This window comes from Triticum dicoccoides, chromosome 2B (assembly GCF_002162155.2).
Source record: "Triticum dicoccoides isolate Atlit2015 ecotype Zavitan chromosome 2B, WEW_v2.0, whole genome shotgun sequence".
Lineage (NCBI taxonomy): Eukaryota > Viridiplantae > Streptophyta > Magnoliopsida > Poales > Poaceae > Triticum > Triticum dicoccoides.
The window spans coordinates 616,211,987-616,231,001 of record NC_041383.1 but is presented as its reverse complement, the minus strand read 5'-3'; the positions used below and the strand labels follow the sequence as shown (position 1 = coordinate 616,231,001).

Sequence of the window (19,015 nt, the reverse complement as noted above, 5' to 3'; positions counted from 1 at the left end):
TTCACCATTATTTGGGCCTAGAGGAAGGCATGGGGAAGTAATAAGTAGATGATGGGTTGCTAGAGTGACAAAAGCTTAAACCCTAGTTTATGCATTGCTTCGTTAGGGGCTGATATGGATCCATATGTTTAATGTTGTGGTTAGGTTTACCTTAATACTTCTTTTGTAGTTGTGGACACTTGCAATAGGGGTTAATCATAAGTGGGATGCTTGTCCAAGTAAGGGCAGTACCCAAGTACCGGTCCACCCACATATCAAATTATCAAAGTACCGAACGCGAATCATATGAATGTGATGAAAACTAGCTTGATGATAATTCCCATGTGTCCTCGGGAGCTCCTTTCTCATTATTAGATATTGTCCAGGCTTATCCTTTGCTAAATAAAGGATTGGGCCACCTTGCTGCATTTTATTTACTTTATTTACTTGTTGCTCGTTACTATTTATCTTATCACAAAACTATCTATCACCTACAATTTCAGTGCTTGCAGAGAAATCCTTACTGAAAACCGCTTATCATTTCCTTCTGCTCCTCGTTGGGTTCGACACTCTTACTTATCGAAAGGACTACGATTGATCCCCTACACTTGTGGGTCATCAAGACTCTTTTCTGGCGCCGTTGCCGGGGAGTGTAGCGCTTTTGATGAGTGGAACTTGGTAAGGAAACATTTATATAGTATGCTGAAATTTTCTGTTACTTGTCACTATGGAAACTAATCCTTTGAGGGGCTTGTTTTGGGTATCTTCACCCCAACTAGAAGAGCAAAGAGTTGCTCCTCAACCTACTGAACTTTATGAAAATATTTAATTTGAGATTCCTTCGAGTATGATAGAGAAACTTCTAGCTAATCCATTTGCAGGAGATGGAACATTGCATCCCGATTTACACCTTATCTTTGTGGATGAAGTTTGTGGATTATTTAATCTTGCAGGTATTCCTGATGATGTTGTCAAAAGGAAGGTATTTCCTTTATCTTTGAAGGGAGATGCAATGACATGGTATAGGCTATGTGATGATATGAGATCTTGGAATTATAAGCGATTGAAGTTGGAATTTCACCAGAAGTTCTATCCTATGCATCTTGTTCATCGTGATTGTAATTACATATATAATTTCTGGCCTCACAAAGAAGAAAGCATCGCTCAAGCTTGGGGGAGGCTTAAGTCAATGTTATATTCATGCCCCAATCATGATCTCTCTCGGGAAATGATTATTTAGAGCTTTTATGCTTGGCTTTCTCTTGATAATCGCAACCTGCTCGATACTTCCTGTGCTGGTTCTTATATGCTGAAGACTATTGATTTCAAATGGGACTTATTGGAAAGAATTAAACGCAACTCTGGAGATTGGGGTTACGACGATGGTAAGGAGTCAGGTATGACAGCTAAGTTCGATTGTGTTAAATCTTTTATGGATACCGATGCTTTTCGTGGATTTAGCGCTAAATATGGACTTGACTCTGAGATAGTAGCTACTTTTTGTCAATCTTTTGCTACTCACGTTGATCTCCCTAAAGAGAAGTGGTTTAAATATAATCCTTCTGTTGAAGTGAAAGTAGTTGCACCTATTACAGTTGAAGAAAAGACTATTACCTATAGTGATCCTATTGTTCCTACTGCTTATGTTGAAAACCCTCCTTTTCCTGTTAGGATAAAGGATCATGCTAAATCTTCGATTGTTGTTCGTAAGAGTAATACTAGGACTTATACACCTACTGAGCAAATTAATGTTGAACCTAGTATTGCTATGGTTAAAGATCTCTTGGATGAGGATTTAGATGGGCATGTTATTTCTTTCAATGGTGAGACTGCTAATATTGCTAGGCCAGATACTAAGACACGTAGACTTGTCGTAGGCATGCCTGTTATTTCTGTTAAAATAGGAGATCATTGTTATCACGGCTTATGTGATATGGGTGCTAGTGCTAGTGCAATACCTTATTCTTTATATCAAGAAATTATGCATGACATTGCACCCGTTGAATTAGAAGACATTGATGTTACTATTAAGCTTGCTAATAGGGATACCATTAAACCCTTTGGGATTGTTAGAGATGTTAAAGTTTTGTGTGGGAAGGTTAAATACCCTACTGATTTCCTCGTTCTTGGTTCCCCACAAGATGATTTTTGTCCCATTGTATTTGATAAACCCTTCTTGAATACAGCTAGTGCTAAGATTAATTGTGAAAAGAATATTGTCACTGTTGGCATAGATGGTATGTCTCATGAGTTTAATTTCGCCAAGTTTAGTAGACAACCTCATGAAAGGGAACCACCTAGTAAGGATGAAATTACTGCTCTTGCTTCCATTGCTGTTCCTCCAACTGATCCGTTAGAACAATACTTGCTAGACCATGAAAACGATATGTTTATGAAGGAAAGAGAGGAAATAGATGAAGTGTCCCTTAAACAGGAACCTATGCTGAAACATAACCTTCCCGTTGAAATTCTTGGGGATCCCCCTCCACCCAAGGGTGATCCTGTTTTTGAACTCAAACCTTTACCTGACGATCTTAAGTATGCTTATCTTGATGAAAAAGAAATATATTCTGTTATTATTAGTGCTAACCTTTTAGAGAAAGAAGAAGAAAGATTATTGAAAACTCTGAAGAAGCACCGAGCAGCTATTGGAAATACTCTGGATGATCTTAAGGGCGTCAGTCCCACGTTATGTCAACACAAAATTACATTGGAGGACGATGCCAAACCAGTTAGAGATCCTCAAAGACGATTAAATCCCAAGATGAAGGAAGTGGTAAGAAAGGAGATACTAAAGCTCCTTGAGGCAGGTATTATTTATCCCGTTGGTGATAGTGAATGGGTAAGCCATGTCCATTGTGTTCCTAAAAAGGGAGGCATTACCGTTGTTCCTAATGGTAAAGATGAATTGATCCCGCAAAGAATTATTACAGGTTATAGGATGGTAATTGATTTCCGTAAGTTAAATAAGGCTACTAAGAAAGATCATTACCCTTTATCTTTTATTGATCAAATGCTAGAAAGACTATCCAAACACACACATTTCTGCTTTTTAGATGGTTATTCTGGTTTCTCTCAGATACCTGTGTCAGCAAAGGATCAATGTAAAACTACTTTTACTTGCCGTTTTGGTACTTTTGCTTATAGACGTATGCCTTTTGGTTTGTGTAGTGCATCTGCTACCTTTCAAAGATGTATGATGGTTATATTTTTTGATTTTTGTGAAAAGATTTGTGAGGTATTCATGGATGACTTCTCCGTCTATGGATCCTCTTTTGATGATTGTTTGAGCAACCTTGATCGAGTTTTGCAGAGATGCGAAGACACTAGTCTCGTCCTGAATTGGGAAAAGTGTCACTTTATGGTTAACTAGTAGAGTGCCCGTGCGTTGCCACTGGCCAAAAATTAAATGTAAATATTACTCGTTTTTTACCATGAGTGTGTATATTGTGTGTGATATTCCACGAGACAACACAAGCATCTTCCTCTCTATTTTTAACAAAGAACATTCACCCCTCCGGCAGACCTTTTCATCCAAGTTGTTATCAATCACCTTCTACGTCCCTACATCATTAATCTTTTAATTCACTGCCCTTTGACTATGTTTGTGGCTTCTTTGTCGTTTTGTTGCTCTCTAATATATTTCAAACCATCACCGAATGGTGATTCATAAGGCGCCTCACCTTAGTACAAATCATAAGAAAATGAATTAAAAAGTGAAATAAGAGAAGGGACTCGGCAAGAAAACATTCATTCCACTACACCCTCATTTAGCGACTCATTTGAATGATGTTTTGTTTGCCTCCAACCTACACATGGGCTATGCCTTCTTCTCCACATAAGATGGTCCTTTTCTCCCTCGGCACCTCCATCACTTAACTTTATATTCCTATGGATCATAAATAGACGTACAACAACGCAGAACAAAGCTGTGTCATTGTCATTCCACAAACCAGTTGTGTGCGTGGGGTGGGGTGGGGATGCAATCCTACTCCTATAGTGACAATGTGTTATTCAGGCTTAAATACTAAATCCTCTATGCTGGCTAAATTAATTAGCCTGATTCTATAATGTGGCATAGTGCCTATTGATCGTATAAAATATTTTTGATGGACTCCGCTGCCTTAGAGGAGTTGAAGTATTTTTAGGACAACTTCACTCCACCAAATTAACTTTGGAGCAGTCGCACTCATGAATTGCAGCTTCACCAAAGAGCGGTTTATTCTATTCGGCTTCCAGCGAGCTCCAGCTTCATGAATGCAATTTTTTTGTGTGAAAGGTTTATTAGCGGCAAATTTATGTTATGTAGTTCCATTTTCAATCTTAGGACATGCACTTTCATTGAACGTATCATGGCAACTATTTTGTACATTCCATGGCAATTTTATTATTTCCACCATGGTAAATTTCTATGTGTGATTTTATGTGACGACGAAGAAAATATATACCTCATCAATTTTCTTATAAGTTCACACCAAAATTAATTTATCTAAATCATGCTAGTTTTATTTTAAATGGCATGGCAATTTCATTATTTCAATTATGGCAATTTCCTGTTTGTCATGTTTTGCTATGACAATGAAAATATACGGCAACAGTTTTATTTTTAAATGGCATGTCAATTTTATTATTTCCAACATGGCAATTTCTTGTATAACATTTTATTTTTACATCATCATCATTGAAAACAATAAACATTTCACCATGGCAACTCAATTTTCATTTCCATGGCAACTTAAATATATAGTAGAATGCCCGTGAGTTGCTACGGGCTGCAATGCATATAAATGAATTAAAAAATGATTAAGCTCATATCCTAGGTCGAAGCTCATTCCTTCCTCATTCGCTCGGGCTAATCGAAGTTATATTAAAAAAGCACTATTTAATGAATAGTATGGTCGCATGTGTATTTAATTACTAAGAATACCATGGGTGTCAATACATCATGAAACTTCACACATGAGTAGAATGATCTACTAAGGTTCATACCACGAAATTTCAGAATTTTTTATTTTTTCTTGTATTTTTTATGAATCTACTATTCACGTTGGTGCGAGCACACCCATGTTCACCTTTGTATTTTCGCGCAGTTGTTGTCTTATACAGAATTAAAGAAAAACCCATCATACCTCGAGATGTTTATACTACATGGAATATATTTATTAGAGAAAAACGGCCAATAAAGCATAAACCGAAGTTTAAAATTTCCATCCCTAAATTAGGATATTGCCCGTGCGTTGTTAGGGGGTACACATATTTAGTGGTTCAACATCAATCATGTTTAACACACCGTTTATGATCCTCAGACACATATATACACACCTACTGTTTATGATAACCAACGAGAAAATACAAATCAGACCACAGGTTGACTTGATAAAGAAAACCTTGTTCCTCACCATGCTTTTTACCAATATTCTATTTACTTCTTCATACTATCTTCCATACAATGTATAACTCTTGTATGCATCAATCACGGACTCGAAGATTGAAATCAGAGTCCCAATTCTGATCAACATGGTAGCATGGAATACATCCACCGCTAACTTAGAATTAGACAAAAATGCATACTTACCATTCAACATATATGACCCTGGAACCACGTCCTGCAACCCATTGTCCAGTAGCGTCCCTTTGGGTCCTAAAAAGTGAACTTCAGGTATACGCTGGTCTAAAAACATAAAGATTTCAAACCAGACTTAATACTTAGCTCAATGAATAATAGTTCAGTGCAAGTATTCATATTAAATTCATGTGCAAATCTAAGTAATCGTAGCACATGGGTAATCCATACTTGAGGTAAAAAAAAGAGGGGGACACCAGAAGTGTGGTTTCAGAGGTGGATACCTGATGGTCCAGCTCAAGGATAAAACTTCCTATAGAACTGAGAAATGTGCTGAATTATACATTTCCCCACCCACGCATTCATCAGCACTATTTAATACATATTGAAGTTATTTATGGTACAGTACTGGACATGGAGAATCTCACCATTAGGAATCAAGAAAGCCACTTAAGTTCTTGTAGGTGTGGAGAAATCTGATATTGTCATTGTAGGTCTCGAAGGGCTACATGTTTGCCTTGAGCGCTGGTAGAACATGAGGCAAAGAGGCGTCTGGTCCTCTTGGCTATAAGGTGGTGGAGTGATGGGAAGGACGCATCGTTGCTGGTGGCGGGCAAGGAGTGGGGCGAGCCCAGACGCGGGATCAGACCGGTCGACCCTCTGATCATAGTTAACTTACGACATAAGCCTGGTTGTTTGGTTTCGATTGTAATTTTCAGCGGATGTACACCGCATGTACTCAGGATATTCCAAATATTGCGAACCTTCTCATCGAGCTCTTGACATTCAGCGTTCGCTACTTAAGTTGTGTGCACATAAACATTTTTTTCTGCTGGAACATGCTTTCTTTCAACTCCTATTTGCACTTATGATGTCCTATAAGATAAAAACCATCTTGGTAAGATTGATAGATCATGGATAGCTGAATTATATATATTTACATGTTGTACCCTATCACATCAAATCTGGATAGTGGGCCTCTAGAGGATCGGTAGGTTAGTGAACACAAAATGCAGTTTCCGGCGTCAAGGGAGATGTTCGTCATGGCAGGGAGGGATCTAAGAAGATGGAGAACCTGGCGATGGAGGAGTGGGGGCATCTAGGAAAAAATATGCATCCGACAGATTAACAACTTTCAGGAAATCAGACACATGACTAGAGTGAATACATCAACTCCTTATCATTTTAGCTAACCACTTAATTACCTGCATTGTCAGTAATTGAACTACTCACCTTGGAGCTAGTACTGAACTTCAGTATTTATTATGTGAAATCACAATCGTATTAACTAAAGTACTATTGATAGCATGCTTGATTCGACCACCTGATGCAATAGTAAAAGTACTTAGATGGCTGTGTTTCAGGAATTTCTTAGTAAACCAAAGGATCAGTGAATGTAAACAAACATGGTAGGAAACACAAGCAGAAGTATTGTTCCACATATCTACTGGTAAAAACTACAGACGGATGCATCCGATCCTCTTATGATTTTCAGTTTCCGACATTTAGTGCTAAACAAAATGCATTGAAATTTTAAGGTCCGGAATCCTCTCATGATTGCAACTTGCAAGTGAATGGATAAGCCAGATTACTAATTTGGCAAAGCTTGGGCCTCATACCAAAGGGTTCAGAGAGAAAAGCAACAAGATATTGAGCATCGTAGATATGGCTCAGTTGTGAGACCAGCCTGGCAAATTCGTTGAGAGGAAATGGACAAGCTTCTTCTTCTCTACAAGTAAATTGTCTTAGATTTGTCTACATACGGATGTATCTATCCACATTTTAGTGTTAGATATCCGTATCTAGATAAATCTAAGACAAGATTTTTGGGACGAAGGGAGTACATGTCTAGTACTCGTCTTCTACAAGTTATATTACATGTCTAGTATAGAGGTAAAACTTGACAAGCTTCTTCTCCTTGTACAAGTTATATTACATGTGTAGTACAGAGATAAAATTATAAATTATTCCCATGAACCAAGAATTCAAAGCAAGCATGAATAAATTGTAGCCAACACAGATCATGCAATATTAATTGTGCCAAGAACTTGATTTTTTTTCAAAGAATCAGAACTAAAATTTTCTTGGCTGTGAGCAAGATTGTCAGCAAATTAGCTTGAATTGTACCTACATTGCTGCAGTGAACCGCTCCTTGGTGAGATCATTTTGGGCATGATGGAATATCTATAGTGCCTTGGAGAAGTACTCGGATTTGGGTAAGATCTCACGATAAATTCCACCTGTAGAGCAAAATATCAATAATTACTGTCTTGTTCTCTGAAATGTGAATGGAGATGTGGAGTATGACACGGCTTTACTCACCTATTCTGTTATACACGAACTGGTGGCTTCTCTGGGTGAATTGTTCCAACTCCCAGGTCTACACATCCATGTAGATGGGGCTGTAAATGAATGTCCAAAAAAAATACGAGGCTATAACTGGAGATGAATATACTCCAATTATCATAGCTGTGACTGAGAGTCTGAGATAGATGATGCACTGACGTATGTACCGACTGGCCGGCACCTCTGAGTAGATTTAATGAAAGACATTAGACATGATTGCATGGTATGTCAGTTTTTGATTTTGAATAAGATTCCTATGCATCTCGCATTAGCAGCATCAGGGAGGGACGAAGCTACATTATGCTCTCGTCGTGACCCAATACTGGTCATACATGTAGCTTTCTTCTGCTTTGACTGACCAAAAGTACTGCACCTAATTACATTGTATAAGCACGTACGTTCATATAAAGAAGAGAACAAATCATCTCACTAATTTGACTAAACCAGAAGAAGAAAAATACGCCGCTGCCAATCTAACTCGACATGGCACGAATTCATCATGAGAGCTCCTAAATTTCATTAGCTGGTTCTGTGAACCCAAATGTTTAAAGAAACTCTGCATAAGCATCTCTGAAACATCCAACAGGAGACATGTGCACTTATGATGTCCTATAAGATAAAAACCATCTTGGTAAGATTGATAGATCATGGATAGCTGAATTATATATATTTACATGTTGTACCCTATCACATCAAATCTGGATAGTGGGCCTCTAGAGGATCGGTAGGTTAGTGAACACAAAATGCAGTTTCCGGCGTCAAGGGAGATGTTCGTCATGGCAGGGAGGGATCTAAGAAGATGGAGAACCTGGCGATGGAGGAGTGGGGGCATCTAGGAAAAAATATGCATCCGACAGATTAACAACTTTCAGGAAATCAGACACATGACTGGAGTGAATACATCAACTCCTTATCATTTTAGCTAACCACTTAATTACCTCCATTATCAGTAATTGAACTACTCACCTTGGAGCTAGTACTGAACTTCAGTATTTATTATGTGAAATCACAATCGTATTAACTAAAGTATTGTTGATAGCATGCTTGGTTCGACCACCTGATGCAATAGTAAAAGTACTTAGATGGCTGTGTTTCAGGAATTTCTTAGTAAACCAAAGGATCAATGAATGTAAACAAACATGGTAGGAAACACAAGCAGAAGTATTGTTCCACATATCTACTGGTAAAAACTACAGACGGATGCATCCGATCCTCTTATGATTTTCAGTTTCCGACATTTAGTGCTAAACAAAATGCATTGAAATTTTAAGGTCCGGAATCCTCTCATGATTGCAACTTGCAAGTGAATGGATAAGCATCATCTTACTCGACATGGCACGAATTCATCATCAGAGCACGTAAATTTCATTAGCTGGTTCTGTGAACCCAAATGTTTAAAGAAACACTGCATAAGCATCTCTGAAACATCCAACAAGAGACATGTGCACACATTATGTATTTCAGTACCAATATAATGCAACACAAATCTAACTATGCGAGGAAATGAGAGGGCTCGAGTGAAAACATCATGGCCTCAAACTGGTTAGAGAGGGTCTTCTCTCTTGTCTTCTCAGCCTTGGACTTAACATGAGCCAATCTCTCCTCCTTCCTCGCAATCTTCCTCTCCCTATTACCTTGGTATTAGCGCACATGGCCTCAAACTGGTTAGAGAGGGTCTTCTCTCTTGTCTTCTCAGCCTTGGACTTGTAGATACTTTACATGCAGACACCTCCTGTGATTGAACATGTTACATTGACTTTTAGGTACATGTCATGGTACATGTGCGTGTCAATCTTCTTGGCCTCACGGTACTTGCGCGGAAGAGGCCTCAGGATGCGCATTCTCTTCATCGACATGATCTTGGTGGGGAGCCTAGCCTCCCTAGTACCCATATGCTTACCTGTGCAGAGAACAAAATCATAGGTTACAACATATATATGCACAAATGAACACCCTCGTGCCAATTAAAGTTGCAGCTACAAACCATATCCAGAGTGATGGCCCTTCTGCTTGGCCTCATGTGCCCTCCTTGCATGAAACCTGTAGTGGATCTTCTGAGGCTTCCTGATGGTTAAACCATCCTTTACCGGCTTCCGGATGTTCTGCCCTGCAAGTATTAACCAAACAAGGCATCATAGTTATGCTCAGTTATGGATCAATGGACACTACATAGTGAAGATTGAAGAGGCTCCAATGGATTGAAACAACAGAACAGGTACAAAGTATGCAGAAATATGAGTTAAACTAACACAAAAACTGCCTATTGTAAACAAACAACATATAGCATAAGAATGGATGTGATTGCAATACCATGACATTCAAGTGCATGTGAACTACATATTTACTAATACAAACTGAGGAACAGAATTGGGAGCTAGGTCCATGAGGTTGACATTCACAAATGAAGCGACAATTGAGCCTTAACAGACAAGAGGAATAGAATTGGGAGCTAGGTCTAACAACATGTCCACTGCTTTGCTTTTTGAAGAGGCGTTAATGGCTGCTCACTGATGGGGATCTCAGCGCCCAGCCAGTGACACAACATTTAACCAAAAATGTATTACTTCCACAGGTTCCAGATGTGGGATCTTAACACCTCGTCCTAGGGCAGCATGTGTGATCTTAACATATGTGTACAGACGAGCGGCCATGTGATCTCAACATATGTGTACAAAACTACAAATACAAGTATACAGAGATGTGGGATCTTATAATAGATGAACGTAGCGAGGTTTAGTACCTTTGTGTGGTTCGCTCATCCCAGGCCGCCCTTCCACGGGGTTCGAAGAGCCCTGCCCTCGGGTTTGATGCAAGTGGCATCGACGTGGCCTGACGACGACCTGGAGGTCCGCAATAAAGGCGATGTATAAATCAAGGCGGACGCACGACCTCCGCATGTGAGCACAGTAAGCAGAAGCAGCACGAACACAAGGGGGGTCAGCCACGAACAACAACATCGATACGGGCCGACCACGAGCACACGGGGTCGACAGCGGGTAATAGCAGCACCTGGGACATCACGGGGCGGCGGCGTCGAGCTGGTAACCCTAACCCTAGCTCGCCGGCCCGGGCAAATTGGGAGAGCCAGAGAAAGAGGATTGACCTAGCTGTCTCCGCCGCCGAGGACCACAGGGAATCGCCGGGAGGAGGAGCCCTCGTCTTCCTTCGAGCACCAGCAGAGACAGAGGGGCGGCGGGTTTCAATTTTTGATTAGGTGGATGGACGAAGAGGAGAGCGGGAGGGATCTGTAGAGAGGCACGGGATCTCGGCGGCGGCGAAGGGCAACTCCTCTCGACGACGGAGCAGGAGATGGGGCGGCGGCGGTGGAGCAGGAGATGGGGCGGCGGCGGTGGAGCGGGAGACGAGGGGAAGAGAGAGGTCGCAGTGGGAGGGGACGGATCGAGAGAAGGGGCGGGGTACATTTTTTTCTAGGTATGGGGAGGTGGGATGATAAAAACCGACGAAAAAAACCAGCGAAGGTGGAGGACGAAAAAAAACAGCGAAAGATAACCGGCGGACTATTCACCAACTGCTCCATTAGGAGTAGAGATGAAGGCATTATCTTAGGGCACAAGATTTCCGAGAGAGGTATTGAAGTTGATAAAGCCAAAGTTGATGCTATTGAAAAGATGCCATGTCCCAAGGACATAAAAGGTATAAGAAGTTTCCTTGGTCATGACGGTTTTTATAGGAGGTTCATTAAGGACTTTTCTAAAATCTCCAGGCCTCTAACTAATTTATTGCAAAAAGATATTCCTTTTGTCTTTGATGATGATTGTGTAGAAGCATTTGAAACACTTAAGAAAACTTTGATCACTGCACCTATTGTTCAGCCATCTGATTGGAATTTACCTTTTGAAATTATGTGTGATGCTAGTGATTTTGCCGTAGGTGCCGTTCTAGGGCAAAGAGTCGATAAAAAATTAAATGTTATCCAGTATGCTAGTAAGACTCTTGATACTGCCCAGAGAAATTATGCTACTACTGAAAAAGAGTTCTTAGCAGTTGTGTTTGCATGTGATAAGTTTAGACCTTATATTGTTGATTCCAAAGTTACTATTCGCATTGATCATGCTGTTATTAAATATCTTATGGAAAAGAAAGATTCTAAGCCTAGACTCATTAGATGGGTTCTCTTGCTCCAAGAATTTGACTTGCATATTATTGATAGAAAGGGAGCTGAGAACCCCATTGCAGATAACTTGTCTAGGTTAGAGAATGTTCTTGATGACCCACTACCTATTAATGATAGCTTTCCTGATGAACAATTAGCGATCGTTAATGCCTCTTGTACTGCTCCTTGGCATGCTGATTATGCTAATTACATTGTTGCTAAATTTATACCGCCTAGTTTCAAATACCAGCAAAAGAAAAAGTTCTTTTATGATTTAAGACATTACTTCTGGGATGACCCACACCTTTATAAAGAAGGAGTAGATGGTGTTATCAGACGTTGTGTGCCTGAGCATGAACAGTAACAGATCCTACATAAGTGTCACTCTGAATCCTATGGAGGACACCACGCTGGAGATAGAACTGCACACAAGGTACTACAATCTGGTTTTTATTGGCATACTCTCTTCAGAGATGCTCGTAAGTTTGTCTTATCTTGTGATGAATGTCAAAGAATAGGTAACATTAGTAGACGACAAGAAATGCCAATGAATTACTCTCTTGTTATTGAACCGTTTGATGTTTGGGGCTTTGATTATATGGGACCTTTTCCTGCCTCCAATGGTTATACACATATTTTAGTTGCTATTGATTACGTTAGTAAGTGGGTAGAAGCTATTCCAACTAGTAGTGATGATCATAACACTTCTATTAAAATGCTTAAAGAAGTTATTTTTCCGAGGTTTGAAGTCCCTAGATATCTTATGGCTGATGGTGGTTAACATTTTATTCATGGTGCTTTCCGTAAGATGCTTGCTAAGTATGATGTCAATCATAGAATCGCATTTCCTTATCATCCGCAGTCTAGTGGTCAAGTAGAGTTGAGAAATAGAGAGCTCAAATTAATTTTGCAAAAGATTGTGAATAGATCTAGAAAGAATTGGTCCAAAAAACTTGATGATGCTTTATGGGCCTGTAGAACTGCATACAAAAATCTTATGGGTATGTCTCCATATAAGATGGTTTATGGAAAAGCGTGTCATTTACCTCTTGAACTTGAACATAAGGCATATTGGGCTATTAAAGAGCTCAATTATGACTTCGAACTTGCTGGTGAGAAGATGTTATTTGATATTAGCTCACTTGATGAATGGAGAGCTCAAGCCTATGAGAATGCCAAGCTATTCAAAGAAAAAGTCAAACGCTGGCATGATAAGAGGATACAAAAGCGTGAGTTTAACGTAGGAGATTATGTATTATTATTCAACTCTCGTTTGAGATTTTTTGCAGGAAAACTTCTCTAGAAATGGGAAGGTCCTTACGTTATTGAGGAGGTCTATCATTCTGGTGCCATAAAAATCAACAACTTCGAAGGCACGAGTCCAAGGGTGGTAAACTGTCAAAGAATTAAACATTATATTTCAGGTCATCCTATCAATGTTGAAACTAATATTATTGAAACCGTAACCCCTGAGGAACACATAAGGGAAACTTTCCAGAACGTTCCAGACTCCGAAAGGTTATAGTATGTGGTATGGTAAGTAAACCGACTACAAAACAACTCCAAAGGCAATTTTTATCAGTTTTGGAATATTTTAGAATTTTAGGAAGAAAGAAGTAGTCCGAAAGGGACATGAGGCTCCCACGAGAGTGGAGGGCGCCCCCCTACTGGGCGCGCCCCCCTGTCTTGTGGGCACCTCGTGTGCCTCCCGGACTCCGTTTTCTTGCACATTATGTATTTTGGTCGGTAAAAATTCATTATATATACTCCCGAAGGTTTTGACCACCGTATCATGCAAATATCCCATGTTTTCGTTTCAAGCTGTTTTCGTTGCAGATCTAAAGCACCATGACTTCACCCTCCACCAACAGCGAAGACAAGGATGCTTGGCTATTGAAGATAGAGCTGAAAAGAGAAGAACTGGAAGAGATCAACAGGGATGAAGGGATCAAGAAGGCCACGGAGGTTCAAGCTCCGACGGTGAAAGAAGAAGACATCCCTCAACCTTTACCTAACCTTTTCACTCCAACAGAGATCGAAGCTTTTAAGATGATTGAGTTAGCTCGCATACAGAACGAGTATCTTACACAAGAGAATATTCTATTGAAGGATCATATCGCTGGACTCAAGGGCATTATCTGCAAGTTGGAGGAGCTTTTACGCTCGATGTGCGATTATCCACCGTCATCATCACCACCTCCATCACCTCCGAGGACATAATCACATGGGTATGGGCACTCCCCTTGGCGACTGCCAAGCTTGGGGGAGGTGCCCCGGTATCGTATCACCATCACACTCCTATCTTTACCGTTTTATTTAGTTTGATCCTTTTAGTAGTATCTTGATCTAGTAGATTGAAGTTTTGATATCAAGTAGTTTGAGTTTTGCTTTGTGATCTCTTTATGTAACCGAGTCCGCGAGCTATCTATAATAAAGATTAGTGTTGAGTCAAGGGCTTTGCTATGTTGCTATGATCTTGAGAAAGTAGAAAGAATAAAAGAGTTCATATTGATCTTATGGATAGTGATAACTTCACATATAGAAAGTATGAGGCATAAAAAATGTTGAGAGTTGATAAACTTAGCCTTGGTCATCGTTGCAATTAATAGGAAGTGATAAGGAAAGAGGGGTTCACATATAAATATATTATTTTGGACACCTTTTATAATTGGGAGCACTCATTAAGTATGACATGCTAAAAGAGTTGACGTTGGACAAGGAAGACAACGTAATGGTTTATGTTTTCCGGCGTCTCAGTTAAAGTATATTGTCATTGACCTTCCAAACATATTGAGCTTGCCTTTCCCCCTCATGCTAGCCAAATTCCTTGCACCAAGTAGAAATACTACTTGTGCTTCATGTTGGAAATATGCCCTAGAGGCAATAATAAAATGGTTATTATTGTATTTCCTTGTTCATGATAATTGTCTATTGTTCATGCTATAATTGTATTAACTGGAAACCGTAATACATGTGTGAATACATAGACCACAACATGTCCCTAGTGAGCCTCTAGTTGACTAGCTCGTTGATCAATAGATGGTTATGGTTTCCTGACCATGGACATTGGATGTCATTGATAGTTGGTCATTTCATCTATGGTCTTAGGGACCGCATCTGGCCTGACTTTATTTGTCATTTCCACCTCTATCGTGGTGATCTTTCTGTTGTGGATTATTCTGATATGAGCTGGCATGTAGATGATCATCTTCCTAAGGTTAGGCCGATCGCTATACGATCTAATTGGCTTCGAGAGCAGCAAATAATGGTTAACTCTCAATCCACAAAGTTGCCGGCGGCGAGGATGTATACCCCACCGGCCGGGCCAAGTATCCTGTTTGGCAAGTTCGAATTCCCGATTTTTTCGGATCAGGATATGCATATTCGATTGGAGGATTTTGTTCTCAAGCAGAAAGATTTCCGGCATAATGCTCGTACTTCTTTTCATGGCCCCCAATTCAAGGAATCATACTGGCAGTCTCTCCCGGATGAAAAATTATTTCATATTATGGATGGTTGGCAAGCTGGGTATTCGGATAATGAGGTTAAAGTTATGGTGCAAATCAAAGATGTGCCTACTCAGGACTACATTGATGCCAGGCTTCTGAAATGCTTGAATTGCTTGCGCCATGGTCATCTGGTTGGGGATTGCCCAGGTAAATTTTGTGAAAGATGCATCAACCTGTTACATGAGTGCACCTGCCTTGTGACACGTTCGATGGAGGCTGCATGCCTGCTGGGCCGTAACTCTGCATGCACTGCATGCCGTCGAAGTGATCACCAAGTTAACCAATGCCCCGGCCTTATTCGTTGTGCCTCCTGTGGCTTTTTGGGGCACACAGCTCATGGGCTGCAACACCAGCAACATTGTCCCAAGTTCAGATGGCTGCCCGTACCCGCCTCGGGTAGCATTGGGGTTAATGATATGGATTTGTGTGTTCCGACTTGTGCCCAAAAACAAAATCATGGAAATCGTAACGCACGGGAATATAATCGGAGTTCAGTTTGGCAAGTGAAACAGAAAATCCCACCACGTGTTGACGTGTCATCTTCTCATTGCCTGCCGATACGACTCCCCCCTGCTTCAGCTGTCAACTCCACCGCCCGGGGGACCCAATCCCGTCTAGTCTCCTCTGTTTCCAAAACCCCCTCTACCCCTTCCAAACTCGCTCCGCCATCTCCATCCAAGAACTCTGCTACGCTGGCGACCTCCTCCGGTGACAAGATGGCGAACTTTCCGGTCCGGCCGTTCACGTTTGCTCCGCTCGGTGCCAACATTGAGAGGGGGCCAAATCATCGGCTGCAGAGGAGTGTCATGGTGGTGGATGACCCGCCATTAAACCATGACAGGTACGCTATCATCTCGATTCAGCCTCCCCCTCCCGATCATCAGAAGAGTTACTGGTTGGAAGAGATTTGCCGCATCATTAGACAGGACTTGGAGTATCAGATTTCAGATGAGTTTATATATTCGTTTGGCATTGGTTGCGTTGCTTTTGAAGATATGCAAAGCAGAGATGAGGCCATTAGAGATGGTCCTCATGCTATAGATGAGGACTCCTATTTCACCCTCACTCCCCATGATGAAGGCATCAATATGAGGATGCTCGCTTTTCAGTATGAAGTTTGGGTCATGATTTTAGCTTTTCCGATGGATTACATGACAGAGCACTATGTCCATAAGGCTGTATCTAACTTTGGGAAGTTGATAGCTTGGCCAAGGCCCAATGAGAACAAAGCCAGAGTTTTAGTTAAGTGCCACATTAAGGATATAGCGTAGGTGCCGCACAGTCTGGTAGTGTCTAGAGTTGGCATGCTCCCAGGTTTGGGCCGTTCTTGGTCAGTCCCAGTTTATGTTATGAATGGCAGAGACACAGTGCCTGGGCTGGTTGACAATGAGGATGTTCCACCCCTCCTCAATGCATCTCCCCACCCTTATCAACTCCCTTATTATACTCTGATGCAGCAAGCCAGGATAAATGAGATGGAGGCCCAACAGGCGGCCAATGAGCAGATATGGAATGCTGTTGGTCACGTGTAAGAAGAAGTTCAGGAAAATGGCTGGGCTGTTTGGCCGGTAGTCCCACCTCCTTTCACTGGGTTCAGTTTCAGGACGTTCTTTGAGTATGATGGTCCCTCCCTCATGGATGGAGTGCACCAAGAGAATAACATTGTGGACAATCTGTCGGATGTCTGGTCTGAATTCTCTCAGGTTGAAGAATTGGCTGACAACTTTATTAATGGGGTCCCTTCGGCTCAGTTTGCGTTTGTCCGGGCTGGGGGGGAATCTGTCTCGTTCCTTATAACTGCAGACATTGAACTGCTGCGGTGGATTGGAGGCATGCTCAAAAGGATCTATACAAAGACGCTACTTCCTGCTGACCACCCTGATGGAGCCTATTTGCCGCTCAATCCGTTTACTTTCCTGCAGCAGCAACTACATGGGTTTGCCCGTGCTTTGATGGACTCAATTTCTCCTGAAGCTGATGTTCTTGGCCGCATTTTCGCTTTATCTTCATGGATGTTTGCTGCAGTGATGTTGGGGAAGTTTCTATTTCTGTTGAAACCTCTTCTAGTGATGAGCGGAACATGCAGAGATCTGGTTCTATTGATGATCACATTAGCTCTCTGCTGGCTAATGAACCTGCACATGTGGATACTGTTCTGTTGCGCCGGAGTGCGCGTTCTAACAAGTACGACGGCTTTAAAGTGCCGCCGATGTCTGACAAGAAGCCAGTGCAGTCCAAAGTGAAACCACACAAAGTTCCTCAAGTGCAATGCTCTTCTTCTGCCACAGTGCCATATGCTTCAGATAAGAACAACAAGGTACATAGTGAGATCCCCCCTCCCACACCTATTTCTACCATACAATCTATTGGTACTAATATGTGTGGCTTACGCCCAAATCAGTTGAGCAAGCAGAAACTGCTCGCGTCCTTGGTGGCGCAGGAGCGTGGCGATCTCAAGGCTGATGCATAAGGCGTGGAAGGTGCTGTGCTGGAACATGCGGGGGATCAACTCCGATCAGAAACTTTTGGCGTTGCGCAATGCAATTGATAGTAGTGGGTGCTCGGTTATCTAAAACTAAGCGTGTCTCTTTTGATAAGTCTTTTGTAAGAACTTTCTGTCCAAAACGGTTCGATAAATTTGAAGTTGTGCCCTCTCAAGGGGCTTCTGGGGGCCTGATCACTTTATGGGACAGCTCGATCTTTATTGGCGATCTTATCTGCTCTGAATCTTTTGCTTTGGGTATTAAGTTTACTTCGTTGCAAACTGCCAAATCGTGGAACTTGTTTAATATATATGGCCCATGTGATGGCCCTGTTAGGACAACCTTTACCTCCTGGCCGTTTGATCTAGATATTCCACACAATGAGGATTGGCTGTTATGCGGAGATTTCAACTATATAAGGGCCCCGAAAAATCGCAACAAGCCAGGTGGGAGTGCTAATGACATGTTAACCTTCAATGATTTCATCCAATCGCAAGACCTAGTTGAACTGCCGATCAAAGGGAGGAGGTTTACATGGAGTAACATACAGACAGATCCACTCCTAGAGCAGCTTGATTGGTTCTTCACCTCGGCCAATTGGACCTCTAGTTACCCCAACACGACTGTTGCACCTCTCCCAAAACCTGTCTCGGATCATGTGCCGTGTGTGATCTCAATTGAGACTTCTGTCCCTAAGTCGAAAATCTTTCGTTTTGAAAACTTCTGGATATCACACCCTGGGTTCTTTGAAGTTGTGCAGTCCACTTGGAACAAAAGTTGCTTTGCACATAACTCGGATGCCATGTTGTGCAAAATATTTAAGCATCTCAGATATGCTCTTAAGAAGTGGAGCAAGAATATCTCCAGACTAAATCTGTGTATTGATAACTCCAATTGGGCTCTTCTTGAATTGGATGGGATTGAGGATTTGAGGCCTCTCACGATCCTAGAGAAGAACTTTCGTGCTATTCTTAAGGAACATTTGGTTGTCCTCCTTGGTTATAAACGAGAATACTGGAGG

General features: G+C 41.3%; 1 protein-coding gene across 1 annotated transcript; it reads right to left on the bottom strand.

Annotated features, from left to right (window-relative positions):
- Positions 1–9,230: 9,230 nt before the first annotated feature.
- LOC119365180 (60S ribosomal protein L19-3-like) lies at positions 9,231–11,297 on the bottom strand. Its single transcript, XM_037630786.1, has 3 exons — positions 10,629–11,297; positions 9,873–9,995; positions 9,231–9,788 (listed from the first exon to the last, which is right to left on the bottom strand). Exons 1-3 carry the CDS (start codon positions 10,843–10,845, stop codon positions 9,604–9,606), a joined length of 525 nt encoding a protein of 174 aa, XP_037486683.1. The 5' UTR covers positions 10,846–11,297; the 3' UTR covers positions 9,231–9,603.
- Positions 11,298–19,015: the final 7,718 nt, after the last annotated feature.

Bases quoted from the DNA above. Each gene is read 5' to 3' on its own strand.
- LOC119365180 (XM_037630786.1), bottom strand. From the start codon at position 10,845: ATGTTGTTGTTCGTGGCTGACCCCCCTTGTGTTCGTGCTGCTTCTGCT. The intron at 9,996-10,628 runs GTACTAAACCTC...TAATACTTGCAG, and splicing joins GATGAGCGAACCACACAAAG to GGCAGAACATCCGGAAGCCG. The intron at 9,789-9,872 runs GTTTGTAGCTGC...TTCTCTGCACAG, and splicing joins GGGCCATCACTCTGGATATG to GTAAGCATATGGGTACTAGG.